At 46.6% G+C, this 27,908-nt stretch overlaps 1 protein-coding gene across 1 annotated transcript; it reads left to right on the top strand.

Annotated features, from left to right (window-relative positions):
- The first annotated feature begins 81 nt into the window (after nucleotides 1-81).
- Nucleotides 82-27,321, top strand: LOC143335761 (chloride channel protein 1-like). Its single transcript, XM_076755375.1, has 24 exons — nucleotides 82-132; nucleotides 5,333-5,636; nucleotides 5,724-5,855; nucleotides 5,952-6,080; nucleotides 6,743-6,876; nucleotides 7,046-7,123; nucleotides 7,270-7,348; nucleotides 7,607-7,732; nucleotides 8,290-8,374; nucleotides 8,728-8,829; nucleotides 9,169-9,253; nucleotides 11,093-11,248; nucleotides 15,212-15,281; nucleotides 16,124-16,234; nucleotides 17,278-17,491; nucleotides 17,753-17,886; nucleotides 18,007-18,098; nucleotides 18,670-18,741; nucleotides 19,107-19,194; nucleotides 20,402-20,484; nucleotides 22,466-22,510; nucleotides 23,777-23,881; nucleotides 26,163-26,249; nucleotides 26,703-27,321. The coding sequence occupies exons 1-24, from the start codon at nucleotides 82-84 to the stop codon at nucleotides 27,198-27,200; spliced, it is 3,060 nt and encodes a 1,019-aa protein (XP_076611490.1). The 3' UTR covers nucleotides 27,201-27,321.
- The last annotated feature ends 587 nt before the right edge of the window (nucleotides 27,322-27,908 follow it).

Here is a 27,908-nt window from a genome sequence, read left to right as displayed (position 1 = left end):
CTGGCGTCCAGCGTGGTCCTGGTAATGCTGAGACAGACGGTGAGCGGGTGGGTTTATTTTTGGGTCAGTGACAGTGTGTCAATGGCCGCAGATGCGTCGGAAAGGAAGGCTCTGAGATACAAGCAAACCCTGGTCTGTGTCCTTCTCTCCTTCCTCCTGTTCTCTCTCTCTGTTGGTCCCTCTGTCTTTCGGTGTCCGTTTGTCTGTCTCTACCTCGGCCTGTTGGCACAGTTATGTCTCTCCGTTACATTCCTGTAGTTGAGCCGCTCTGTGTCATTCTTGCATGACGCACCTGTATTGGCAGTGCAAGCTGCATGTGCATGGATGGAGCCTGTCTAACTTACTGTGTGTGTGTGCGTGCATGTGACTGATCCACATACTCTGTGTGTGTGTGTGTGTGTGTGTGTGTGTTTTTGTGTGAGTTCAAGACATGGACAAGACCAATTAGCTGATGTATAACAACAGGGTCATGCAACAGGTGCTTAGACGCTGTGCACCTCCTTCACCCCTGATCTTGGCATGCACATACACTCGTGCACACACACACACACATGCACACACACGCTTTATCGCTATCTTGCTATTTCCTTCTTAACCCATCGGCCACCTGTTTTCTACCCTTTCTGCGCCTCATTTCTTAAGCCCTGGTTGGTCTTAGCGCGTGTAGGAAGGACTTCTGTTACGTGTGTAACACAGAATGTTTGCATGTTTTTATGTGTGAGAGTGTGTGTGTACCTTCCATGTACACGTGTGTTCATCTACAGAATGTGTGCGTTCATGTTTGTGCAGGTGTGTGTTCATTCTTGTGTGCTGGTGGTCTGTCCGTCTGTGCTCCAAAGAGGGGAAATCTGATCGTGCATTTGCAGTGGTGCTAATCTTCACCATTCGTGTAGTGACATGTGTGTTTTTGGACAAGGCGGCGTGAAGGATGTCTCAGAACATCTGGAGGATTTCATCACGGCTTTGGGATGTTCTTTTAAAGAACCCGAAATGTTGTTGACATTGAGGGACCAGAAAAATAGACATGATATACAATACATTTTTTTGAGGGGGAGGGGAGATACAGATAGATTCTCTTGGTGGGAGTAGGTTTAATCAGCATCGTGTGAAATTGTGCGGCTTGAATGTAATTTATATACAAAAGTGTCGCTCACCAACTTTGAGCAATATTAAAGGTACGTTTGACATTATAATCCTCAAGGACTAATCCATACAGCTGCAGAGCCCCCGCGGTGTTGATTGGCTGGTATGTGAGTGCTGGTGATGGTGGTGACCTATAGAGTTTAATGGTTGTTGAAACCCTATGCCACTGGGTAATCCAGGAAGTGTAAAGTCATCTAACGTGTGTGTGTGTGTGTGTGTGTGTGTGTGTGTGTGTGTGTGAATGCACTGTTCTTGGTAACCCTTATGTTTACGCTGTCACTCATGGGGCTGGGGACTATAAACAAGAGTGTCTTCTCACTTTTTTAAAAAAATCTGAATTTGTGTGTCTGCACCTCTGTGTGTGTGTGTGTTTGTGTTTTCTAATAATCAGTAATAATGATGATTATTATTATTAATGTAATAATCGTCATAGTAATTACACCCCTGCTGTAAACACAGGGCATGTTTGGGGCAGAGTTGGCAGCCGTGTGGAGAATGTATGGAGTTAAAGCCCTCTCTATTTTAGAAGACCTTCATATGCATTAGGTTTGACTTCAAATGACAGCTTATCACGGCATGCGCTCACATTCAGCATGTAGCTCTGTGCGGAGGTATGTGGACATCACAGGACGGACAAGAGACATTCAGTGCAGTTCATTCCCACAACGCGATTTAATCTGTTTTGGAAAAAAACATCACCGTATCTGTTGGTACAAAACTGTTGATATGGTGTCAATATAACAACAACACTCGCTGGGTTTCCAGCACTAAAAGGTTGCATGTGACACCACAAACAGCACAATCTGCAGATGGAGGGCAGGAAGTGATTTTCTGCATAGGAAGCACTAAAACACACACACTCAAAATGCCTGGATCAAAGCAGGAAACCACGAGGAGCTTTTATCGAGTATCAAAGTTTGTTGTTCATAAGGGTGAAAAATGCAAGAAACAAACACCAGAAAAAATGTCTTAATTATCTGCGGTCAGGAGGAGCCGATTTGGCTAATCATGGAAATATAAAACAATAGCTACAAGCAACACGACTGACACTTCAGACGGGTGAACGTAAGTAACGCACCCCGTCTTGTTCAGTGATGATCCTCCGGACCTTATTGAGTGGTTAACCGAGCAAACAACCGTAACGTAACCGTCAACACTCTGAACATGCTGAGCGTTTGTTGCTCAGTTAGTTCACAGGGCAGTAAGAGGTGCAGAGTAGTATATGTGTGTTTACTGATGAGTGTGTTCGTCTGTGGATGAGAGTGCATTTGATGTCGAGAACTGGGGCTGGGTACCAAACCTCAGTACTTTTCTAGCAGCCACCAAAAATCTGGAATATTGGGGCAACTCAGTTTCTTGGAGTAGTTTTGTCTGTTTATACTTCCTCACCTAAGTCCTTGAGAGACAACTGGAAGGACAGAGAGAGAGACAGAGAGGGACATGGGAGAAACCAAGGAATATGATAAGGCATTGAAAGGTACTCTGATGGCGAGAGAGAGGAAGAGAGGTGTGGGAAGTGTAATGAGGAATATTGGATCACACCGGCACTAAATTTAGCTCAGAGTAGTGTTTCACTGGCAGAGGGGCGGGGGAGGAAGGAGAGTAGGGGGCAACGGAGGAAGGAGGTAAAGAAGTACAAGTGATTAGTGCAGAGTAGAGTTTCACTGGTCAAAACAGGAAGGAGAGGTGGAAAGAGGTAATGGAGGGAGAGTGTGGGAAGGATGGATTTCTGACAACATAACGTACTCTGTGGACGCCATGTTGGAGGCCTCCTGTCCTCGGCTGTATAGTAACGAGCTGCCGATTGCATTTCCAAACATACAACTCGACCGTCTCAACCAAGTCCAACAGAGATGTTTCATTTCAGTGGTTTTGATGTTGTAAACCTGCTGGTTTCACCTCAGCTAATGTTTTTCTAGAGTGCATGAGGCACATTTTACATCATTTCATTTGATTAATGTGGGTTAAACTACATATATTTAATCATCGCGATTGCTCTCAAAGTTAATAACAATCATTGCTGAGGTGTGAGCATCCAAAGTGCTGTTCATGTTATGCAACCTTATAATTAGCTAATGTAGCCTATTGGCTAGTCAGCTGCTTAACAATGACGTTTTTCTTCCAGACATAACAGTGAGTGAATGACGTCTTTACCGCTGTGTCATCATGGCTGAATTCAGGCTGAAGCTAGCCAGCTGCCCCGAGTTATAGCTGCTTCCCACAGCGTCAGGAAGGGCAGGCCGACACTGTCCACATTATAGAGTGTTTGGTGGATTGACAGCTAAAATATGGCCGGGTTAGTCCATAGAGTGGAGACGTTGACAGTCACTACTATTACCTGTCGTGCATTATGTGTCACAAGCACACACACGCAAATATGGAGGGGTGAGACAAGGAGAGAGAGGGTCAGTTAACAGAGCACAGCAGGTGGATCTGAGTGAAAACACAGCAGATACAGTAGGTGATGAGACCAATATAACGTTATGACACGGCACATTAAATGAGCTGTCCTGAAACGGCACGTCGGTCCACCCAGACCACAACAGTTTACGAGGCACAACACAGCAGCAGCAGCAAATCAGATGCGCTTACGTGAGTGACCTTATGTGAGTGGAGCTCTCCCAGCCAGCGTTGGCTTAATAACAGTGAAGTTAACCACTGCGAAGGGCTGTTAAAATGTTAACGTTAAAGGGGGGGGCTCTCCGGCTCTGCAGGGCGATGTTTCTCTCAGATTAGGCCGAAAGACGTTAAAATTTCAACTCTCAAGAAATGGTTGCGGTCTCGCTGGGCTTTGTGCGTGATGCCCTCGCAGACATGAGCTTTCAGGACCGCCTGCCAGGTCCAGTCATGTGTGGGGCGTCTGTTGTTTGAGTCTGTGTCGTGTGTTGGCATTCAGTTACAGCACATTGTGTATTTGGCTGCTCAGGTTTCACAGCGCATTGACGGACATCTCTGCTCACACAGCACCACCAGAACCTTATGTATATGTGTGTGTGTGCGTGTGTGTGCACGCCTGTGTGAATCTACCAATCCATCAATCTGTCTGTCCGTGAACCTGCTAAATTTGAAGCTGTTGAAAGGTTGCAGCACGGACGTCGGCGCCAGTCACAACAGTGGGATGAGCCTGATTGAATGTTGGTGGTACAGTGCTGGTGTAGATCAATACTGTCAGATTGATTATCTTTCCGAGTCGTGGAAATGAGGAAGAAGAGCTGGGACACACTTACAACCTGTATGTTTTATATTTGTGTTTATGGTCGTAAAATTCATCAACATGAAATTTAAAGTCTTTGCGTTTTACTTTCAGGTTTGATATGACTTCAGCGACCTCTGTCGTCCCCACACAGAACTGTTCTCGTTACTGTGGTTAATAATTTAATGACATTTCACCATAAACGTGCTCTTGAGCTCAAGGATGGACTGATTTGACTTTGGTGGTCAAAGGTCACTGTGACCTGGCTGATTTTTGGACTTCACGTGTTCATTGTGAAAAAACTGTCTAAGTGATGACATTTTACATCCAAAAGGTCAAAGGTCAGCTTCACTGTGAGATCATATTGTTCTGCAAAGACATTTTCTGGCAGTTAGTCAAGGATTCAGGCCAGATTTGGTCGGATCCTGAGTTGGTGACTCTAATCTTTGGCGTCCACGTTGAAACTGAGCCGATTGTTCAGATTGAAGACGCGTATGAGCCGTGATGATAGCAGACCACAGACAGGGGTTTCTTTGACGCATCTTTATTCAGGATGTAGAGGAGGAGAACAATGTGCACTGAGACTTATGTGAGATATCGCGTTTGCCGTAAAGGATGAGACGAATGCAAGAGGGCATCTCCTACTGAAACAGACATTTGTGCTGGTGAGAGACGGAGAGACAGATGAGAATTAATGTCTTCCCCAGATGTCTCGGGCAGTTCGTGGAGTCGGTCCAGAGGTGATAAATCTAGAGGCAGAGCCCATGTTTCCGCTTCCATTGGAGCTGTTTGGGTCAACACGTGGTCCCGTCTATTTTTAAAATGGACTCTTTCTGCTCGGCTGCCAAAGGGAGAGTACTATCACACTCCACGTTCTCGCCCGCTCAGGGACTACCTGTACACGTCTGTGTCTAATGAATGGATGCCAGGTATTCATAGCGCTTGTTGTCGTCTGTTCTAAGTGATTAATGGAGCTCTTTACTGATTGATTGACAGCTGTATGGGGAGTACCAAGAGCACCAAGGAGGCTCTGGTAGACGGGAGGCCACACGCCTGCTGACAGAGAGACAGATCAAGAAACATGGCAACCATCCCCGCAGCCACGGGAGGACACGACACGGCCGCCGCAGCCATGGTCAAAATGGATACCACGGTCGACACGGACATCAGCACGGCTATCACAGCAGACAAAGGAACAGGCGTCAGTCCAACATGGAGGCAGAGGCTGACGATGGGCAAGCAGCTGAGCCCGACCTCATGTCCTCCATGAAGAAGAAACGCTCTTACTCCAAGTGTAGAGGTGAGCGACCCACAGGAAACAGGAAGTGGTGAATAAATAGATGGATGCTCTTTTATTTAAAGTGCTTGTGCTGTTTGCTGTGGTCAGACTGCATAGCACGGGTCCAGAGATTCCTTGTGACCAGGCTGGGAGAAGACTGGATCTTCCTGGTTCTGCTGGGCATCACGATGGCTCTGGTCAGCTGGACGATGGACTATGCGAGTGCAAAGAGCCTGCAAGGTAAGACTACAGAACCCACAATGCATAGCAGAAGCCATTGAATTAGGTCCATCATTGTTTTTCTCCCTTCTCTTTCTCCGTCCCTCCCTCCTTCAGCCTATAAATGGATTTATGGCGAGCTGAGGGGGAACATCCCCCTGCAGTTCCTGGCCTGGGTTTCATATCCCCTGATGTTCATCCTCTTCTCCTCCCTCTTCTGTCACCTGGTCTCTCCTCAAGCTATCGGTCTGTACCCCCTTTTCTCCTCACGCTCAACTGTTTTCAGCCACTCGTAAAATGTGTAAAGTGTAATTTAAGATGTAACGGCAGATGAGAAGCTTGTGCCACAAAGAGCTAAGTTTAACACAATATTGTTCTTTAATGGTGCAAATGGAGAACTGAGATTTTGATGGAAATTTAGATTGTGGATTGTGATTATAATGAAATAGACCTTCTTTTGGTCACATGGCCCACATATGGTCGTACGGTCAGAGCCAGATGAACTGCGCTGCTTGTGCTTATTGTTCGATGGTAACTGGTGCTACAGTTGTGTGGTCTGGTAAGTCTCTCAGGAAGTCATTATTATTATTATTGATAATGTTCATCTTTACCAATCAGTGAAATCAGATGCTGTAACATTTGATTTGTGTGAAAACGTGCAGTCGAAGCCCTCCAGGATGGACGATTATCTACCTCAGCTTCAACATTGTTCACATTATTTCTTACCTCTTCACTTCAGGTGATTACCTGTCAGCTCTTTTTCTCCAAAGCAAGAGCAGACAGCACTGAGCAGAAGAAATGTAATCAAACCAGGACGGTGTAACTGAGCTGTTTGACTGCACTACTCCAGCGTCATTCTCCATAAAAATCTCCACACTGCTGTGAGTTTTTCTGTCGCTGTGTCTCAGGTTCTGGTATCCCTGAGTTGAAGACCATCCTGAGAGGTGTGGTGCTGAAGGAGTATTTAACTCTCAAGGCCTTTGTTGCTAAAGTCATCGGTCTGACTGCTGCCCTGGGCAGCGGGATGCCTGTAGGCAAAGAGGTGGGTGAACTCAGATACAGCTGGGCCGTCCATGTCTGTGCACAGATTAATTAATCAGTCTCTGCCTATACTTAGTCTGACTGTGGGCTGGTTTTGGGTCTTGGACTGTGTGTACTGCTTATTAACATGATCAGATTTCATTTTCCTGTTGTCTGTCTCCTCCACTCAGGGCCCGTTTGTCCACATTGCCAGTATCTGTGCTGCAGTCCTCAGCAGGTTCATGTCCTTCTTCTCAGGAGTTTATCAGGTAAATTGATGTCAGGAAATATTTTCACTTACATTCATCTTTTTGGTGTGATTAAAAAATGTGTTCTGCGTGAGATCCTCCTCATCCCTATGTTGTTTTTCTATGGTGTCAATCCTGTCTCCTCTTCCTCCTCTCTGCATCAGTAGAATCCATACTGTTACACAGACATCCTGACAGTGGGCTGTGCTGTGGGGGTGGGCTGCTGCTTTGGTACTCCACTCGGAGGTACGCAGCCTTTTCCTTTCCTCTCCTGCCATATCTCTGCATTAGATATTTGTGTATTTCACCAGTCATAATCACACCTTCACCTTTAGGACATTCCCACTCATTTGACGTCTGCGCGCACAGGAAACTGAAGCTGGGGGGGGGGCATTTTCCAGGAAGCGTCGGCTTGTTTGCATGTCCCTTTCTTTAGCTGTGGATTAGTGCATTGATTTCAGTCACCGTCCGTTTGCTCCATGCCTCTGTGTCTTCCTCCACCAGGTGTGCTCTTCAGCATCGAGGTCACGTCCACATACTTTGCTGTGAGAAACTACTGGAGAGGATACTTTGCTGCTACCTTTAGCGCCTTCATATTCAGAGTGCTGTCTGTGTTCAACAAGGACGCAGGTATTCATCTACATACCGACATTCAAAGTGTGAATATGGCATTTGTGTGTGAGATACAGGACAATATTAAGTCCCTTTCTCTTTAAACATGCACTAGAGGGCAGCCTCACTTCAGTAACTGTCACCAAGCGAACTGTCACATCTTTTCAGTGGCACTGACTGAATGTATGAACTGTGGCCACATCATGCATTTTCCACTAGATGGTGTCCTCCTCCACCGTGTGGCAGCAGGTTATTTTGATGCCTGGCTCAGGTTACTGAAGTTTCTGAGAAGAATATTAAATTGATTCCAGACAGACTGAGACACGTCTGCTCATTTCACTGGGACGACATTCTCCCATTACTCTGCGATACAAGGAGGAACAGCACTGCAAAACACAGACCATGTACCATTTATTTACCTCGCTGTGAAAAGCTCTACAGCAGCTGCTGCTGCGACAAAGATCACATTTGTTATGAGACTAAATCCAGTTTTTGAATCATCTTTGTTCATCTTGTATCTATCACGTAAAGCGGTGAAATAAATTCCACCTCTTCACATTTCCTTCATCTTCCAGTAACCATCACAGCTCTGTTCAGGACAAACTTTCGCATGGATTTCCCTTTTGACCTGCAGGAGCTGCCGGCGTTTGCCATCATTGGGTGAGCGACTGGAGAACTGAGATAAAGACACATAGCTGCATGTTTGTGTGCTCATGTGGGCTCCGTGTGTGTCCAGACTTCCCAACGGACAAGATGGAAAAATGTTAATAAGTCAAACTTTATGTAAAATCTAACATTTGAAGCACTGAAATCCAATTATCAGCTCATCATTGACCTCAGGGGCAGAAAGAGGGACCTCATGTCTCATAGATGTTTTGGTAGAAGAAGTGAAGATGTGTGTGTTATATAAATATTCATGTAGATCTGTACATGCTTACTGTACAGGTGCGTGCACGATGGTGTGATTACGTCTTAACTGGGCTCATGTGACGTTTGTTTGTCTGTTTGTGTAGGATCTCCTGTGGGTTCCTGGGGGCCTTCTTCGTCTATCTCAACAGGCAGGTGGTGCTGTTCATGAGGCGACACAACGCCATGACCAGCTTCCTGACCAAATAGTGAGTCTCGGTGTGTCGGTGGGGTTGATACTTTGAATATCTGCTGCAAATTTTAAAGCTGAAGAACAGTATCACAGGGATAGACCTGAGAAGAAGTGATGGTTTAATCCCTGGAGAGGCTGTCGGGGACTGATGGGGGGAGATGTGGCGGTTTGCTGTACTGTCACTGCTATACCTTTAATTTGAAGTATTGACCTGCGAGTCACAGCTTGTAGATTTTCTGTGTTTACAGCTTTGATCTGATTCTTGTGCTTTGGGTGTCTTCTTTAGTTTTTGCTCATAAGAGGTAATCACCAATGTTTGTTTCATTAATTAAGCTTTTCCCTGTTTTCTCCGCAGCCGGCTGATCTTTCCTGCCGTGGTAACGCTGGTCATCGCCACCTTAACGTTCCCACCCGGGTTTGGACAGTTCATGGCAGGAGAGGTCAGAGTTCATACCTTGTTTTCCTTCCTGCCTCTCGTGTAAACAAAACCGAATCTGGGGGATGTAAATCTGTTTGTACCGGTGTCAAAGCGGACAGATGCAGAGCGGTAAAATCCACCTCAGCAGTGACTCATTTACATGTTTTAAAACACCACGACACGCGTGTTTACGCTGCTTCAAAGCAACACGGAGCAAAGTTGTGGCCACAGGGAGCCGCCAACATGAACATTTGCTCATTTGCTCCGTGAACCTTTGAAAAGCTGATCTTGCAGTGGCATCAGTGTGCTGGGATGAATCCACTGAAGTTTTTAAGAGTCTCAGAAGGAATTCATGTTGTTCAAAGTGCTCAGTTTGCACAAAGCTGCATCTTCTTCTAACCTCGAACATTCTGAACACCATCAGTGAGGTCATGTGCGTCTGCGGCCTCACTGTGACGTCAGCGTTTATCCGTGAACGGAGGCTACATCGTAGCCTCGCAGCCCTCTGTGCTGCAGCACAAAGGGACTTTAAGGGTAAAAGCTCAGACGGCTACATATCAGCAGCTCACCCACCTGGAGCTCAGAGCTAATCATGTGTTTCACAGGTGCTCAGAATAGAACGCTTAGTGTGAACCAGGTGTGTGTGTTACATGCTGTTTTAAATGTGTGCATATGTCAGCGAACACCTTAGCATGTTTTTTTTTTGTTTGTTTGTGCCGTCAGTGTGTGTCTTTCACACCCTCGTCGTACAAATATCTCAGACTTTTCTAACAAACTCGCAGCGTCGTTTTAACGTGGCGGCGGAGCGATGCGATCTCTCATTCCAGTAATTTCACTTCAGAAAACGAATCTGTGTTCGGCTGACGCTCCTGGCCCCTGAAAGGTGCAGTGCGGCTTCTGGGGAACGAAATCCCTCCGTTCCAACTTGATAGCGCGGCGCTGAGTGACAGACGCAGCGGCGCAGCGAGAGGAGATTAAATGCTACCCGGGTTGTGAACCAGACGTGAACCCGCGACTTCAAAAAGGTACAGGAAAGCCTATTATTACACGGCGCTGCGTCGAGGCCAACAGCAGCCTTTCAACGTTTCCACTCACACACCCAGTGCGGAGTTTCAGGGCCTCGACTCAACCCCTTTGCTCGAGTAGGAAGCACAAAAGTAGAAAAATCGAAATGACGTTGGTGTTGTTTTTCCCCCCGGCGGCGTCATTCAGATACGGGAGGCGCTGCGATTTGTGCCTGCGAGCACATTCAGAGGCATCGATGCAAATGTGGAGCAAAATGGTTGAAGTGAATTAGTCATTCATGAGTCATCTAAAGAGAGTGAGTCATTGGACACGGCCACCCGTCCCCGTCTGCTTCCAGCGTTCTGGATGACTTCCTGTTTGTTTATCCCTCTTGACTTTCTTCCTCCCCACACTTTTTTTTTTTGCTCTCTCCTTTTTCTGTCTTTACTCTTTCCTTTCTCTTTCATCCGTTTCCTCTTTGTCGCTAAACTTCATCCCTCTCTGTTTGGCCTCTTCTCCCCTCTCTTCATTACCCTGCTCTTCCTCTCACATCCCTCCCTTTCCTCTTCCTCTTCCTCCACTCAGTTTCTCTTTCTCTCCCCATCCATCTTTCTCATCCCTTTCTCACCCTTTTTTGTCTCCAGTTTCCTTTACACACCCTCATCTTTCTCCTCGTCACTTCCTCTCTCTTTTCTTCACCTCCTCTTCTCCTCTCCCTCTTTGCTGCTTCTCATGCCATTCTTTTTTCTCCTCTTTCTGCTTTTTTTCCCTCTCTGACTCCTCTCTCTTCAATTGCTTCCACTCTGTCCTCCACCCTCCGTCCCTCCTTGCCCTCCTCCCTCCTCCCCCTCTCCAGCTGATGCCCAGGGAGTGCATCAACTCCCTGTTTGACAACTTCACATGGACAAAGATTTCAGGATCTCCTCCTCCGGTCGGCCTCGGTCGCTCCGCCGCCTGGCTGCACCCTGATGTCAGTGTCTTCCTCATCCTGCTGCTCTTCTTCCTCATGAAGGTCTGTGGCTGCTGGAAAATGTGTGTGTGTGTGTGTGTGTGTTGTGTTTACCGGATTGAATCAGTGTTTTTATGCAGGTCAAGTGTGTGTCATTGTTTCTGTGTGTGTTTGTGTAAGTGTTGGGATTCTGTATGTGTGTGGGTACAAGTGTGTGTGTGTGTGTGTGTGTGTGTGTGTGTGTGTCTGCCTGGCTCCACCTGACGTCAGCATTTTCGTCATCCTCCTCCTCTTCTTCATTAGGGACATTTGTTGCAGGTCACTCATGTTGTGTGTTGGTGACGGGGACATCTGTGTGTGTGTGTGTGTGTGTGTGTGTGTGTGTGTGGGTGTGTGTGTGTGTCTTTGTCTTCCTTTTCTTCCTGTCCAAGGTCAACAGTGTTGGCAGGCTGCCAGCAGTTCTAGCAGTCTTATGTTTTCTTGAAAGCAGCTATGCACACACACACACACACACACACACACACACACACATTGGAGAGTTACAGTCTTTGCTATCTCAGTCGTTACTAGCATCGACACACACACACAGATCTGGTCTAGGTGCTGGGTTGGTGGTGAAAACGTCCCACATCGTGCACGCAGACAACTAAATCACAGTAAAAAGACAATTAGCCAAAAAAAAACAATTAGTCGCTGCAAGTTAAGGTTCATAAATCGGTTCACAGGTGATGAACGCAGGTTTGTACACAGCTGTCTGGTGGGAGTCAGAAGGTCTCATGCAGGCACCGTGCGGTCACGTCGTGTCCATGTTTAAGACGTCTCTGAAGTGCAGTGACTGCTCCTGCCCACAGATTAACGAGTGCCTCCATTAACATCCAGACAGTCTCAGAGTAGAGGATTTCATCGGAAAGGAGCTTGATGACAGTCAGACTGAGTTGGAATAGAGCTGAGAACAGTTATACCTGATCAGACCCTGAGAGAGAGAGAGAGAGAGAGAGAGAGAGAGAGAGAGAGAGAGAGAGAGAGAGGGAGAGAGAGAGGGAGAGAGAGCACCAGTACTGGCAGCAACATGATTAACAGTTCATTCAAAAATAAGTAGAAACGTGTATTATCCTTGCAGATCTCCACGTGCCTCAAACAGTATTTTTCACCTGTGATGATGATGATGGCACGTTTGCTTAGGTCCTCGCAGGTGTCAGACGTATCGACAGACACAACAGTCTCGGGGGTAAAGTGGACCTGTGAAGATCGTTTCACAGCCCAGATCGAACCACCGCTGAAGGTTTTCAGGTCTAATGTCCCCCTGCAGACAGTTCAGTGTGCAGAAGAACAGGACAGTACCTTAATCCTTTTTCTTTATTAGTGCAAGTACTGCTTAATGTGCTTGAGTACTTCATACTGCTGCACTGACCCACTGGGAAATCACCACCGAACGACAGCCGTCAGTTCGATGTCTCAAACAAGTCAAAGCCGTTCTGAAGGCATAGCATCGTCCTCCTCGTGTTTGGACTCTTGATATTCAGAGTGCTTTTCGCTCCTCTGTCAATCTGCCCTCCCCCAGTCTTGTTCTTTATTTAGAAATGGTGTGACCAGACCTTCCAAGTTCAAGTGTTTCATAAATGAAAAACACAGACAGACAAAGTCTGGTCTCTAAATACTCGGTTCCAGCCCGCCCACAGTCTGTTGGCTGCCACAGAAACCAGCACCGAGTCGCTTCCGCCTCCAGTCTGCTGAAAATCTGCAGCTTCCCAAGAGCTCGAGCGGAGAAGTGAGAAACTGTTAAAGCAGATTACTTTCTTAGTAAATACAAAAGCTGGCCTGTGTTTGCTTTGCAGTCTCTCTCAGTATTTACATCCATGTCGTGCTGTCCAGCATCGTCAGGTCTCTGGCCAGTTAAACCACTAAGAGGTTGGGATTTAACCATTCTTTAGTAATCCATTTCCAACTCAACCGTGTTGTTTCCTGAGATTACAGTTGGAGACAAGCCGCTCTCATGTCGAAACACATCTTTCACGTTTTCATTTGTGTTCTGTTTGAGGTCAAATTAGACAGAAATGCCACAGAAATAATATTATCAACAGAGTATTAAAGCCTGTCGCTCAGCGTCTCACGCTGTGCTGGTTTAGTCTCAGTTAGAGGGAGTGAGTGTAGTGAAACTGAAGAATTCAACCAAATCTGAGAGCTCTTCTCACACAACACACACACACACACACACACACACACACACACACACACACACACCCTAACCTTAACCACTGACATAAAAATTTATCGTATTTGTCTTAAACAACCATGGGTCCCTGATTCTGGTTCTGTGTTGATCCATCTTTTAAAGAAAACCTAAAAGCATCTTGTTTATTAAGGTTCAAGCCCTGAAGGAGCAGAACCACATTGTATTTGTGCTGATTTATTATTAATTTTGTTATTATTTTTCTGCTGCAGCAGCTCAAATTACTGCAAACTGGAACGAGCTAAAGTCGTGAAACTCGGCCGTATCGATCGGTGCAGGTGCTGGTAGATCATCACATATTTGCTCATATGTCACGATGCCTTTGACCAATCCTGACTAAACTCACTGTCGACGTCCCGCCCTTTCTCCCGAACACACACACCGAGTTTCATTCAAATCTGATGAAGGAGGGACAAAACTTTGAGTGCTAAATGAGAAACAACAATCTCAGTCTGTATTTCTGCTCTAACTTACCTGTTTTCCTTCTATCTCCGTCTTCATCTCACATAAACATGCAGCCATATTTGCGCTCTTCATTTTCACTCTCCACGTCGTTCTCGACCAAACGGCGGAGTTAAATTTGCGTGTCAGGGTTTCTGCTCCCGTCTGCCTCAGCACGCATGACGCTGATGAAAGAGTGTGCCGAATGCTTGCGTGTGCCCGTTTCAGTGCGCTGTGTGTTTCTGCATGATTGTGTTTGACTGTCGGGATTAAAGGAGAGAAGACGACCGTGAGCGCAGCCCTCTCTGTCACAGGATAGCAGCCACCCTGTGAGAGACGTGCTAATGAGTTTTTATCTTGTACCACAGTAATTAAGTTCTCAAACGATGATGACAAACGATGCGTACAATAGTTATCTGGACTGTTAAAATGGTAACAGTTTTTCTTGCCAATCCCTTCGAATCAGAAGGAGGAAGCTCGGTATGGTGCCTGTGAGGGGATGCTGGTGAAACTCACACACACACACACACACACACACACACCAAAAACCCAGAGTTTGTGTAAAGGTGATTATTATCTCTGATGAGTTCTCTGCAGCCGAGAACAAAACGTGTCTTTCGGTGTTTCAAAGTTACGTTGTGATGAATGCGCGATGTGTGGTGGTCGAGGTTAGCTTCAGTTTAGGCTGCAGAGGAGTCTGCACCTCTGAGCGTCTCCCCAGCTCAGACCGGCACTGCCACGTATTCGCCTGGGAGCCAACCAGCGGAGCAACAGGCGCTCTGCAGCTACACTGAAGCAGCTGTTGATTAAGTGCCTTGCTCAAGGACACCCAAGGGTGATTGGGTCCCCTCCTCCACCACATACACACACTTGTGTAACTCATCAAGCTGCGACCAAATAAGATTTTTTTCTCCCAATCAAATGCAAAAATCAGACACTAGGAGAGCTCAAAGGGCTCAGCGACGTTACGTCACTGCTGTAGCTGTGCAGCACAACATCTTGAAGCGATCTCATTAGTATTAGGTGCGTAACCTGAACCAACAAAGGAGATATCATTGAAAACAAACAAACAAAAGAGATAAATAGCTGCTGACCTGTTTGCTCCTGGAAGAGAAGGTGGAGTTCAGCTCGTCAAAGTGGGACACTGACGGTGTGTTGGGTTCAGACACAGACATGGAGTTTTGTCACCTGCTTTTGTCCAATATCGGCTGTAATCAGAAAATACTGGTATCTGACTCAAACCATGACTCGACGCTGTTTGCTGGCCTTGGTTCGATTCGTCCACAGGTGGTTTCTAACATCGATCAGTCAGCAGTTCTGAGTCTGACTGGCGTCTCACCTTCACTGTCTTGCAGTTCTGGATGTCTGCAGTGGCCACCACCATGCCCATTCCATCCGGGGCCTTCATGCCTGTCTTCATACTGGGTGAGCAAAAGCGCCTTTGGTCAGTTTTTGTCTGTTATCAGTTGTGTTTTGACTGCAGTCATACTGAATTTTGTATGCTCAGCAGCTGAAATCTCGAAACGTGCTGCAGAGTAACTGCTGCGAAACTCCGGTTAGAAAACATGGTTTTCACTCTTGTTTAATTAGTAACATCTGAACAAACTGATTTTCTGTTCCCAAGGTCCATGTTTCATTAACTTTGATATGAGATTGGTTTTTAGTATTCACATCAGCGTTTCAGGAATCAGTGTTTGCAGTAGTTTGGAGTTCATCTGTTGTTTTTTGGAGCGTGACCTTTACCAGTGCTTCACTTTAAAATATTCATCATCACCAGCTGTAAACAACTGCAAAATAAACTCAGTTCCTTTTGTCACGCAGTACAGTTGCACAAAGCGGTAGACTTGCAAACTTTTTAAATGAGACCGTTTGTGAAAAATAGAAAACATGGCAGTGACTGTTACAGGCGTTCCTCTGACGTGATATTTGGGACATAATCCGGTTGGGAGTGATTTCTTTCACCATCTGCTGTCACTGGAAACACCGATGACTTCCGTTCTGTTTGCTCTGGTGATAAACACCAAAAAAAAAACGCTGTTCAGAGACGAGCAGAGGCTGTAATGATATTCTGTTTGTCTGCATTCATACAGATGTCTCAGACTTAACGTCATGATTATTTCATTGTAGTAAAATGCTTCTAGAAAGAACCAGAGAGGTGTTCTGCTCTCTGGCCCTCCTCCACACCGTCTTGTATTTACGTCTTTTATTTTGAAAGCATATTTAGCGTCAGTAGTTTGAAACGTCTGAACCTTTCTTCCCTCGTGTAGGAGCTGCGTTCGGCAGGCTGGTTGGGGAGATCATGGCCACCCTGTTTCCTCATGGGATCGTGTTTGACGGCATCCTTTACCGCATCATCCCTGGAGGGTACGCAGTCATTGGTTAGTCTCCCTCTCCTCCTCTGAGCGATCCCCCTGTCTTCAGTTCACTTTCTGTCAGTACATCCACACCTTCTCCTCACTTTCCTCCAGTCATGATGAAGATGCATGGACAAAGTCTGAGAAGCAGCAGTTACCACAGAATCTAATGTAACCAAGGCACACCCACCTCCCCTCTGCCACCTCCCTGTCCTCCCCCCTCCTCCTTAACTGTCAGCCTCCTGCACCCTCAGCTTGTCAGCGGTGGTCAAGATGTCCCCTTCTTCTCTCCTGTCACTTCTCTCATCTTCTTCCTCCTCCAGCTTCTCCTCCTCCTCTCCTGTCAAGCGCTGTGGCCCTCCAGTTGTCACTTGTTGTCAAGTTGTCCTCCCCACCTCATCTTCCTCTTCTCCCTCCCCTTCTCTGTCAGCCTCTCCCTCATCCTCCTCTTCCTCCTTTCCATCAGAGCATGTGGCCACTTTGCTGTGACAGTGAAATGTCACTGTGGGTTCCCTCTGCCGTCCTCACCTCAGCCACTGACCCAGAAACGTGGCTTTGCTTCAGCCCCTCTCTTGTTGCCCTACAGAGCCCATCTCTCCTCTCTGTCCCTTGATCCCTCCTTGTTTCCTCACGTTACTCCTTCCCTTCCCCCTCTGTCCTTTGTTTCATCCCTTTTATCCTTCCCTCTCTTCAGTATTTTTATTTTGACCTTATTCATGTATTTTTTCTTCCTAACCCTTTCATGGAGCTCTTTCCTCCTCATTCCCTCTTCTTCCTCGTCTCACTCTTTGATTGTCCTTTTCCTTCTGATGCAGCTCTTCTGTCCCTCCTTCATTTCACCTGCCCACATAATCTTCCTCTTTTCTCATGTTTTACTCTATCCATTCTTTCCATCCCTCTGTCCTAAACTTCTCATCTTCCTCTCCCTTGTGTCCCTGCCACCTGCTGTTTGTTCACATCTTGTTCATCCTCATGTTTCTTCTTCTGTCTTTCTTCTTTAACCTCCATCCTTCCCTCCTCTTCTTCCCCCTCCTTCTCCTCATCATCCCATCCCATGTCTCCGACAGGAGCGGCAGCTTTGACCGGAGCTGTGACTCACACCGTCTCCACGGCGGTCATCTGCTTCGAGCTGACGGGCCAGATCTCTCACATCCTGCCCATGATGGTGGCAGTGATCCTGGCCAACATGGTGGCCCAGGGCCTGCAGCCCTCCCTGTACGACTCCATCATCCAGGTGAAGAAGCTGCCGTACCTGCCGGAGCTCGGCTTTGGACACATGAGGTTCGTGCTGATTTCACTCGGCAGATGTTTCCTGAAAGTCCTCCGCTGCTGCTGAGCTGCCGAATGGTCAGCTGCAGCGTCTTATATGTCCAACAACTGTGCTTCCAGTTCATGATGAAGGCTCAGTGAGGGCTCAGAAATCCATTTTTGTTTCACATCTTTATCTGCATTGATTTCTAAAACATGTTGACAAATTGTTTCGTTCTGTTTCTGCGGCTGCGTCCATGTCTGTGTCTGTGTCTGTGTCTGTCTGCTCCACAGCCAATACAACATCTTTGTAGAAGACATCATGGTGACAAAAGTCAAGTTTATATCGTCTCAGTCCACTTACAGAGAGGTCAAACTCCTGCTGGACTCCTCCTCGCTCAAATCCATCCCACTGGTCGACTCGAAAGGTAAAAGAGTTCACTCTGAATTTACTCAGGTTGAAGAGTTACCGTCATCATCTTCAAGCATGAATGAAATCATGAAAACAGTCGAGGCAGTTCAGTCTGTGTCTGTCCTCCTGCTTCTAGATTCAATGATCCTGTTGGGCAGCATTGACCGGTTGGAGCTTCTGGCTCTCTGTGATTGGTGGTTGTCCCCAGAGAGGAGGCTCCTGATGGAGGTGAGGACGGTCAGAAACCAAACGGCTGTCAGGTGGTGTTCTCACTCAAAGACTCTGTGACATGTAGTCAGTTCATCCCACTGTGAATCCATTCGAGCTGAAATTGGCGTCACGAACTCAAAACTGTGGGTTATTCGAATGCAGATATAAAAGTAATTTTTAGTGCAATACTTGGGTTCTTTTTTGATCTACATAACACAACAGGTTGTGTTTAATTCACACCATTATGTCTGGAAATGAGGCTGCCTGAGCGCCTCTTGTTTTTAGTGGAACAGGTTTTGTGGGTTTTTTTCTATGGAGAGACAGACGACGATGCCAGATGAGGAAAATGAATGAATACAAGCCAGTAAAATATTGTGGTTTCAATCTATCTGACAGGTAATTAGGGATTTAAGTGCTCTGACTAGGATCCTATCCTGTCCTAAGACGTGAGATTTAGATGATTAAAAATTCACCTCAGAGGGCCAGAAGGAGAAACAAAGTGAAACACAGTTCAGATATAGTGACATCACCAGTTTGTATTGATCTGTTTACCTGGATCTGGATTCAGGGTCAGAGCCTGCAGGAGCAGAACCAGTCTCAGAAACACAGCTGGGAATCCTTCGCCTTTGTGGATGAAGAGGAAGAGGAGGACGGAGAGAAGGTGGGACGCTCATTTCTTACCTTTGTTTTCAAGCAGTCAGTTTTCAGAGGCTGCGTTCAGTCTCGGTCCAGCCGTGGTCACTGGGAGGCTGCTGAGCCCGGCTCTAAACACCAACAGCCCCCCGGTGCTCTGAGCGCTCAGCTGGGCCACAGCCGGTCAGCGAGTAGCTGCACGGCTAACTGAGCTAACAGCAGCTAGCCAAAGAAAGCTACTGCAAAGAGCATAGTGAGCAGCAGACGGCGGTTCCTCTTGTGATATGCTGCTCGTTGTACCTTTATACCGTCTCTAAACCAACACCTACCGTTTGTGCTGAAAGGTGCTTCATTAACGGGGCTCACTGCGCCCGGTGTGTTTGCTGTCTGCAGGGCAGCCCGGTGCAGGAGGAGAGGAACGGCCCCCTGCCTCCGTCGAAGCCTCAGGAGTCCTCTTCAAACCACACTGCTCCTGCTCCTGGTGAGCTGAGACGAGTACATTTTTGGGTTTTTGTTTTGAGTCAGTAGAGGTGTCATAGTCATGCATTATCTCTGCACAAGCTGCCTCTGGGAGAAGGAGTAAATGGAATTAACATGGTGTTAATAGGATGGGATGAAAACAGCTTCTGCCAGGTTCACAAAGGCTGAAGACTGTACTCACGATCACCTGTTTGTGACCCTCAAATCAAGCTGAAGTTATGTGCTGCCTGCATGTTTATGTAGAAACAAATCAAACCTTCTCCTCTCTTCTCCTCATCTCAGTTGACACAGAGTCAAAGCTGGCCAGTGGGAGTATTATGGGGCTTGTCATCGTAATATTGATACTTCAGAGATGTGATAGGATTTATTCTTTGCTCTGCTTCTCTAACTTCTCAGAAAAATATGTCAACTGATATGACTAAGCGTTTAGTCAGAGCCCAGATGGTCTCTGAACCTCGCCAGGTTCTCATATGTGTTAAGTACATTCACGCCCAGAGGACACAAACACATCTCGTTTATGAAGTATGAAAGGAATTAATCTAATCACGAGGAGCGACGTGATGTTGTACAGTCTGTAGAACAACAGCAACAAAGCATGTGCAGGTCAAACACAGCGACAGGCCATACGTGTATTTATTTTGGTGAGCGTCACATTAGCTCTCATCTCCTCCCTGAGCACTGAAAGTGGAAAGAAGCGCTAACTTCCTGACGCTAACAGACAAGGCTTCAGAGCTGGCAGCATCCTGCCGCCGACCATATGTCCCTCCAGCCTTTTAGCTCGCGAGAGAAAAGGTCAGAACGGTCTATTTTCTTAATTTGACAGTCTTTCACACTGTTTGCCACATTGACTGGAACGAGTCTGTTTGTCTCAGACCTCGACAGATGTCAGAAGATTGGAATTAATAACTTTGCGGCCCGAACAGCAATGAGGGACAGTTTGGCAGCGTGTTCGTTGCAAGTGACCAGATGGAGTGTGACTGTCCATTGTGGCACAGTAAACTCCTCAGCAGCCCGTCACACACGACAACAGGCTGTCTCCCAGTCAAACGCTATCAGGCAACAACAGTGAGGAGTCGCTCGCTTGTCGCAGTCTCTCCGTTTGCACTTATTTTCACCAGAAGTCTTTCAAACCTGCATTTGTATAATTTATTGACCTTCACCCACTGCACCTCCCCCCTCACCTCTCCTCTCCTCTCTCTCCCCCCCAGAAAAAGGTCCTCTGCAGTCTGTGAGGAAGACGCTCAGGAGTCTCTTCACCCCTAAGGACAGACAGACGGAGGGACAGTCACAGGTGTGTGTGTGTTTCTGACGTGGGCTGCTTTCGGGGACGAATTGCAGACGAAAGACCAGTTAATTGGGGACAGCAGTTGCTTTTTGGGACGGTGGTTTAATTTAAGGGAAGGCAGAAATGAATTTAAGTCACGTCCCCAAAAGTGACCGAAGTTGACGCTTGTGTTTGTGTCTTCTCCTATAACTATCTCTGTGAGAGCCAGTTTGAATTTTAGAGCTTGGCAGTGAGGACATGTCTGGAAAATAGGGACATTTTGGCTGGTCTTCACTTTCAGACAGACCTTCAAAGGCTGTGTGAGGGCTCAGACTTGGTTTTAAGGGTATGATGGATTAGGTTTAGGTTAGGGTCAGGGTTGGGAGGGATGCATGCTGGGATAGAAGTACAAACCTATGTGTGTTTTAATGTACTTTTACTGCACGTCTGTCCAGTCCTAAGCATACTCTGACACAGAAAATACATTCGAATTCGGCCTCTACGCTGTCCGTCATGTCGCGTCTCAGCACGTCTGTGTGTTTCCTGTCTTTGTAAACCTTTGTGCCCTTTTCTCTGTTCGGCTGTTCACAGATGTCTGAAGAGTCCTCGCTAGTCAAGAAATTCTCCCTTGTGTTAAGAATCATTGAAATGCAAATAAACCCCCATCCATTTGGCAAAACCATCCCAAAACCCATGTCCTCACACTGGCACTGCCAGCATATAAATATTTATCCATTATTTTTTGCCGGGTGAATTTTTCATTACGGGCTCTGCTTTCTATTCAGGCAGGCACACACACTTATCTGATTGACAGAGGCACACGAATACACAACCGCTTCCTCGTCCTCAGACATAGTCCCCGAAGTCGAGCATCTTTTCTCCAACCTTCTCTCATATGGAAATGGGGGAGCCAGATACTGGAGGTAGAGTTATTATTCAGCTTGGCGGTGAGCCTGGCTCACAGGGAAAGCAATACATGTCATGTGTTTACACGAGCAGGAATGAGAACGGCACTGGAAAGAAGCATATGCTTGTAAGCTTGCAAGATTAGAATTTGATTTCTGTTGTGCCCACTGCTGTGGCTTGTAAATTACCAGTCTGATTCTCTATTATGTTTTTGGCTTCAGTCCTGTTCCTGCAGGGGGATTGTTTCTACAGCGCCGAGCCGCAGTACCACAGCCCTGAATATCAAATAGACTCACAGTAGGAAATTGCTACCAACAATCAAACCAAACCGTGGCTGAATTCTGGTGTTTGTCTACTTTAGCAGCCACAGATGGCAGGTAATCAGACGCTGACCTTTATAGTATTATCAGGCTGCTGTGATAGTGTCAGCATCTTGTTAATTCTTGCATTCATAGAATTGCTGTAGTAGCAGTGATAGAATAACAGAGGATCATGTCAGTGTGTCACACCTTCCTTTCGTTTGTGTTCAGTTGACACATAAGCTTCCTGCTGCGACCGGACAATTACTGCACCCTGTTCAGCAAGTCACCGTTATTTCTGCTGCTTCAAGGACAGAAGCAGCTGCCTCGACAGCGAGAGAATGAATGAGGGATGCGTCGCTAATAAATTCAGATTTTACAAAACAGGTCACAGCAGGTGTTGGCCTGAATTTCACCCTCTGCATCCAGTTTGCTCACAGAGCTGCTGGATGTGCTGCGGGGGTGAAAGATGAACAGAAGAAACCGGATGAGAGCAGCCTGATGACAAGGGAAAGCTGTGATTTGTCATGATTGGTAGATTAAATCTAGATTAAATGTTGTATTTTCAGAGTAAGTTATTATCTCTTTAGACAGTTTAAGAGACAGAATAATCTCTCGTATTTGCTTGTAATATCGTGAAACCAGAAGAACCAAAAGTTGAAACTTCCTTTGACTTCGCTCTCCTCGTGTGAGATTCAGATGTGACATCCCGCCCAGCGTAGAAGGACCCGAGTGTCAGAGGACGCTTTTATAAAATCCCTCACGAACAAACGTCTCATCTGTCTCTTCCTTCTTTCCTCCAGGAGCCCTGTCCTCCGCCCCTGTCAGACACCATGACAGCAGAGGAGGTACGGTGAGCGCGGAGGGATGATGATGGATGTGCATGGTTTTACAGAAGAGTCTCCAAATACTGACACAGACCAGACTGAGTCCTGAGTAGACAATCAGAATTCAGTTAACCTGAATCCTGCCGTTCAGGCAGGTGGTCGCCTGCTTCTGCTCGAGCGTTCTGCCTGTTAAAGGGGAGTTTTTCCACAGCGTAGACCTGCTCGACACAGAAAGTGCCCTGAGATAACTTCTGTCATGATTTGGTGCTATGTAAATAAAAGTGATGTGACTGTGGTGTTGGGGTAAAACATAACATAAAACCAAAGCTTTCTGCATGATTAAATATGGAAAGTTAAATCAGATTTAAAACGACAAGCCTGTAGCTGTCAGCAGTGTGACCTGACGTGTATCTAAAAACACATTTACTGACACATGATGAGAAAATTGCAGCTGTTTTGGTCATATTTCAGTTATGTTATGAGCTTTTTAGTCCTGAATCGACATTTATCAAATTAACTCATTAAACCAACAGTCCCGACTGAGTCCTCTAAGGTTTACTTCACATGCAGTCAGTGCTGGCAGATCTCAGTTGCAGCATTCAAACCCATGTCACATGTAGGTCACAGGTGTTGGAGATCCGTGTCACGTTCGAGGACCAGCCTCAGAATTGGGGCACTTTTTAGCTGCAGTGTGATCACAGCCAGAATTGTAAATGAGACATCTTTTTTTTGTTAAGAGCACCAAAACAATATTGTGCCCTCCAGTCCCGCTCCGTCTGCCGCGCTCCCTTTACTCTTCCTGGCACTTCCCCAGAATGGCCCGTAACATCGCCCTGTAAATTCTACAAGACTGCTGCCCCTGTCACAGCAGGCTGAGGCTTGTAGGTAAAATCCATAGAGAGGCTAAAAGGTGTCAGACGTCCTAAATCTCAGAGGGGACGCTGGTGACATGCAAGGACGCAGCACAGGCTTTCAAGGTTTTTCACAGCTGCAAACCTCTCGTTCATGTAGCTAACCGGCTTCTCCCTCCTGCAGCCACACACACACTCTGCAAACACACACACCTCCAGCTCTACCCAAACGTATTGCTCAGTGATTTCATCTTTATTTATTGGTGGATAGTGGTTGAATCTGCATGTACAGCGTGTGACCCTTCATAAAAACAAACGCTGATCTTTACCTCTGCCTGAACTCATGCATTTGAATGAGAGAGGGGATTTTTCCCACCATGAGAGCGACTCTGAGCCCGTCCACCTCTGTGACCTCCTTTCTTGTTTGCTGCTGCAGATCAAAGCGTGGGAGGAGGCAGAGATGGACGAGCCGATGGAGATGGATGACATACGAGTGGACCCGTCCCCCTTCCAGCTCGTTGAGAGAACATCATTACACAAGGTTGGTGCGGTAACGCAAAGATAAACGAGAACAGGATGGTGTGTGTGAACCAATGGGCTGTCAGTTAGTGAGAGAGATGGTTTCACCTGATGGTGGGTGGCGGTTTATTGGTTGGAAACTTAAAGGTGACATACAGAGACAGACAACACCTTTCTCTTCTCAAACACTTGGACCATGTTTGCATCCACGCCTGTTAGCTAGTAGTCTCATGCTTTCCCGCCTCTATTATTTAAGTTTGTTGGCTTTACTGCGACCAACTCGAGCCCCGCTCCTAAAACCATTGACCACAAGTGGTGAAAAACTGCGCAGGGTCCCTTTAATTTCCACCTACAGGCTGAAGTCAACATTAAGCAAACACCACAATCCAGGAATTCTGTAGAAATGATTAAAAAAGCTAAATCTGTTTGTGTGAGGGGGAATGGAAAGGACGCTGTAATCTCTCCGGGCTCGTGCAGCAGCATCACTTTAATGAATTTGCCACTGAAATTAGTGCTGATTAGTGTTCTAATGTTCGAGCTGCTCACCATCACTTATTTGAATGCTTGTTGTCACCTGCTGTGGACACGAGGCGCCTCTTCGGTCAGCAGCCGTCTGTCAGGATGTGCTTCACCCTCAGCGGCTGGATTCCTTTTCTATATGTTTGATATAGAAAAAAATCTTAAGTGGTCACAGAATCAGCCTGCTCTGCTTTTCCAGCGTTACGCACAGTAACAGCACCTCTGTGTGAGCCTCAGCCGACTCTGTTCACCCAACGGGCTCATTTCCATCACCAGTTATTGTGACATTTAAGAAAGAAAAATAGACAAAGAAACTGAGGAAATATTGTCAATTTATCCCATTTTCATTCAAATTTATTCTTCATTACCTCATAATCTGCATGAAATGACTTGGATGGACAGCCTGCGGTTGATTTTATTGCGCAGTGTAAATTCACCGTGGACGAGAGTTTATGTTTTTTTGTCACAGGTCTTATGCAAGCAAAGAGGCATATAAATGGAGTTCAGCACCTCGAGCAGTCGTCAGGTCTTTTGTTGATGTTCCCACATTCGGCTCCTTAAGTTGTTTACCTCTGTAAAGGCTCACTCAGCAGAGGATGTGGATAACCTTGACAGAGGGGTAATTGCACATGAAAAACACTCACAGAGAAGACTCGGATTTATTCACACGGCGTCGTCTGACTAAGTGGAGGAAGACTCGACGGCTTTTCATTGTTTGACTGAGAACAGAATCTTATTTGCACCCGTCGGTGGGCGGAGGCGTTCTTACATAAACACCCAAACATTCATGTGTGGGAGTCGCGCCTGTCGGTTCGAGATGAGGGAAGTTTTTATTTGTTAACAGACGCTGTGAGGCCGCGTTTTAAACCGTTAGCAACAACAGAAGCAGCCACATTTCATGCTTCACAGTTCGTTTAGAGGCTGAGTGTCCGTTTAGAGGCAGGATGCTGAGTGCCTTGCTCAGTGGCCTCCTGACAGTAGTTGCTTAAGGAGGAGATCTCAGTGAAGCAGTTGGTATTTTATGTCACTGTGTGTGCTGACAGTCAGGGAGGTCGTCTGTGGATCTAAAGGCGACGGATCATCATGTCATGGACGAGTCTTCAGTCGTTAACGGACACAAACTAATAACCAGCTCCCTCTGTGACCTGCTGTCCATCGTCTGACGTGATGTGGAATTTTCTGCTCGTGCAGAAGAAGAATTTATTTTTCTGAGTCCAAAGTTTTGCAGATACGTTTGTTCTTCGGCTGGAATGTCTGCAGGATCTGATGTGATTTCTTTGGATTCGTTCTTTGCATTTTGTCCCTTTGATTTTTAGTTTTCAGGCGTCTTGTTGCGCTGTCCTCTAAATCTGCTGCAAAGTAATGTTGGATTGCATCAATGGGCAGCAGATATGTTCTATTAGTAGTATATTATTCTTATTGTATTATATTTTAATTACTTGTCCAATAATAATGATGAGAAATGAAACGTTCACATTAGGTCAAATGTGACGGTGATCCAGGATTTTCAGGACGCTGAAGCCTGTAAACTGTTTGCAGTTTGTTTTTGTCTTCATTTCATTTTCATGCTAATATCATGTACAAAAGGAGGCTCGGTGATGGAGGTGTGCTGATGCATACAAAGAGCTCATCCAAAGCGTGACCTTCACTGGAGTACGAACAGAGTGCTTCGTGCACGGAAACCCACCGAAGGACTTTCTGTGGATTCGCAGACTGGTGTGAAAAGGCCGTCCTGGTCTGAGAGGTGGAGGTCTGACGCTGACCTTTTCACTCTGTCTCCACAGACCCACACCTTGTTCTCCCTGCTGGGCCTAAGTCACGCTTATGTGACCAGTATCGGCAAACTGGTGGGAGTCGTGGCGCTCAAAGAGGTAAGAAACCCCTCCTTTTGTTCTGTTCTTCTCTAAATCCAAACATTGATCTCTGCCTTTAACTTTTCCCTTGTCTGTCTTGACATTGAAGGAAACAAAATCCAGTTGGTTTTTGCTCCTGTTTTCCTTGAACTCTCATAAAGTTTTTTGAATTATGTATGAGGGTTTTGTTAATCAATATCCTCTCTGTCCGCTTCAGGCTTTCTCTGATTTGCTTCATTCCTTCTGTCTTTCCTTGTTATTGTCTCCGTCTCCTCCTTTTCTGTCACTCTTCCATCCTGAAACCTCATTTTCTTTCTCTTCTCCTCCTGAATTTATTCATGCATCCCTTCATCCCATCACTCACCCATCTCTCCTTTTCGCTAATCACCATCCTCTCTCTCCATTTCTTTTCCTTCATCTTTCTATTCTTTCCTCTTTTTCCACTTCCTGTTTCTCCTCCTCCTCCTCCAGCTCCAGAAAGCCATCGAGGGCTCCACCCGCTCTGGTGTCCGGCTCCGTCCTCCCCTCGCCAGCTTCCGCGACATCAGCAACCACAACTCTGTCTCTAAACCTCCACCTTCTTCCTCTCCCGCTACTTCCTCAACTCTGACCTCCGCCTCCTCTCCCTCAACTCCATCCGCTCCCCAGCCTCCTTCACCCTCCCAACACCACCACCACCACCACCATCATTGCCAAGAGAACGAGACAGAGGTGTGGATAGAGGGCGTGAAGAGGGAGGCGGAGGAGAGCAGGAGCAGCAGTGCAGGCAGCGGCGGCGACAGCAGCACCAGCACCGGCGGCTGCACCTCCACCAGCAGGAGCTGTAGCTACAACAGCAACCTCACCCTCCCTCCCTCCTCCACTCCTCCCCCTGTCCCCTCTTCCTCCTCCATCCCTTTGTCCACCCTGGGACCCCGACAGGGACTCTTTGAGGGGGATGAGGACAGCGACGATGAGCCAATGGTTTAGATTGGATAAGAGTGAGGGTTATGTTTTTTATATCGGAAAACTTTTTTAATGGTGTGATTGTTTTTCTTCTTCTGTTCTTAATTTGTGGCTCCGGTCTTTGGACACCCATTTACCTCTTTTTGTCTCCACTCACGCAGAGTACGCAGCGTGTTTGCTTGAAGCTCAGCCGTTTCTCCCGCCCTCACGCAGTCAGTCTGCTCATTTCACGGACGTTCTTCTAGGTGTTTTCTTTTCCTTTGCCCTGCTCGCCCTCTCTGTCTTCCCTTAATAAGCCCTCTGTCTGTTTGTTTTTACATACTTGTCCTGCCGCACTTCCTCCTCATTGATTTTCACATGACGGTTGCCTCCAGGATTATTCTCCTGTCAGGGAGTGATAGCATCCAAAACAGTGCTAAGGCAGTTATAGTACCCAAAACTCACCACTGAAACCCTGAAAAATTAATTTGTAAATTGTATTTCATTGTTAGCGGCTCCTTAAGGCAAAATCGTTAAGGTTAAATCATTTTAAATCAGTTAATGAATGTATAATGTACTGCTCTCATTAGCTTTGTCCCACTTTTGATTAATTAGACACATCTATGCGTCACAGTGCTTTCCAGAGCAGCATATGGTGGATTTGTGTTTTAGAGTAATCCAAACCTCTGCTGCCCAAACCAGCGTGAACCCAGTGAACCCCTGCGCAGTAGCATTACCTGATCGTTTATGTGT

The sequence above is a fragment of the Chaetodon auriga genome, chromosome 17 (genome assembly GCF_051107435.1).
Source record: "Chaetodon auriga isolate fChaAug3 chromosome 17, fChaAug3.hap1, whole genome shotgun sequence".
In the NCBI taxonomy this organism is placed as follows: Eukaryota; Metazoa; Chordata; class Actinopteri; order Chaetodontiformes; family Chaetodontidae; genus Chaetodon; species Chaetodon auriga.
This window is presented reverse-complemented; position numbering and strand designations above follow the sequence as displayed.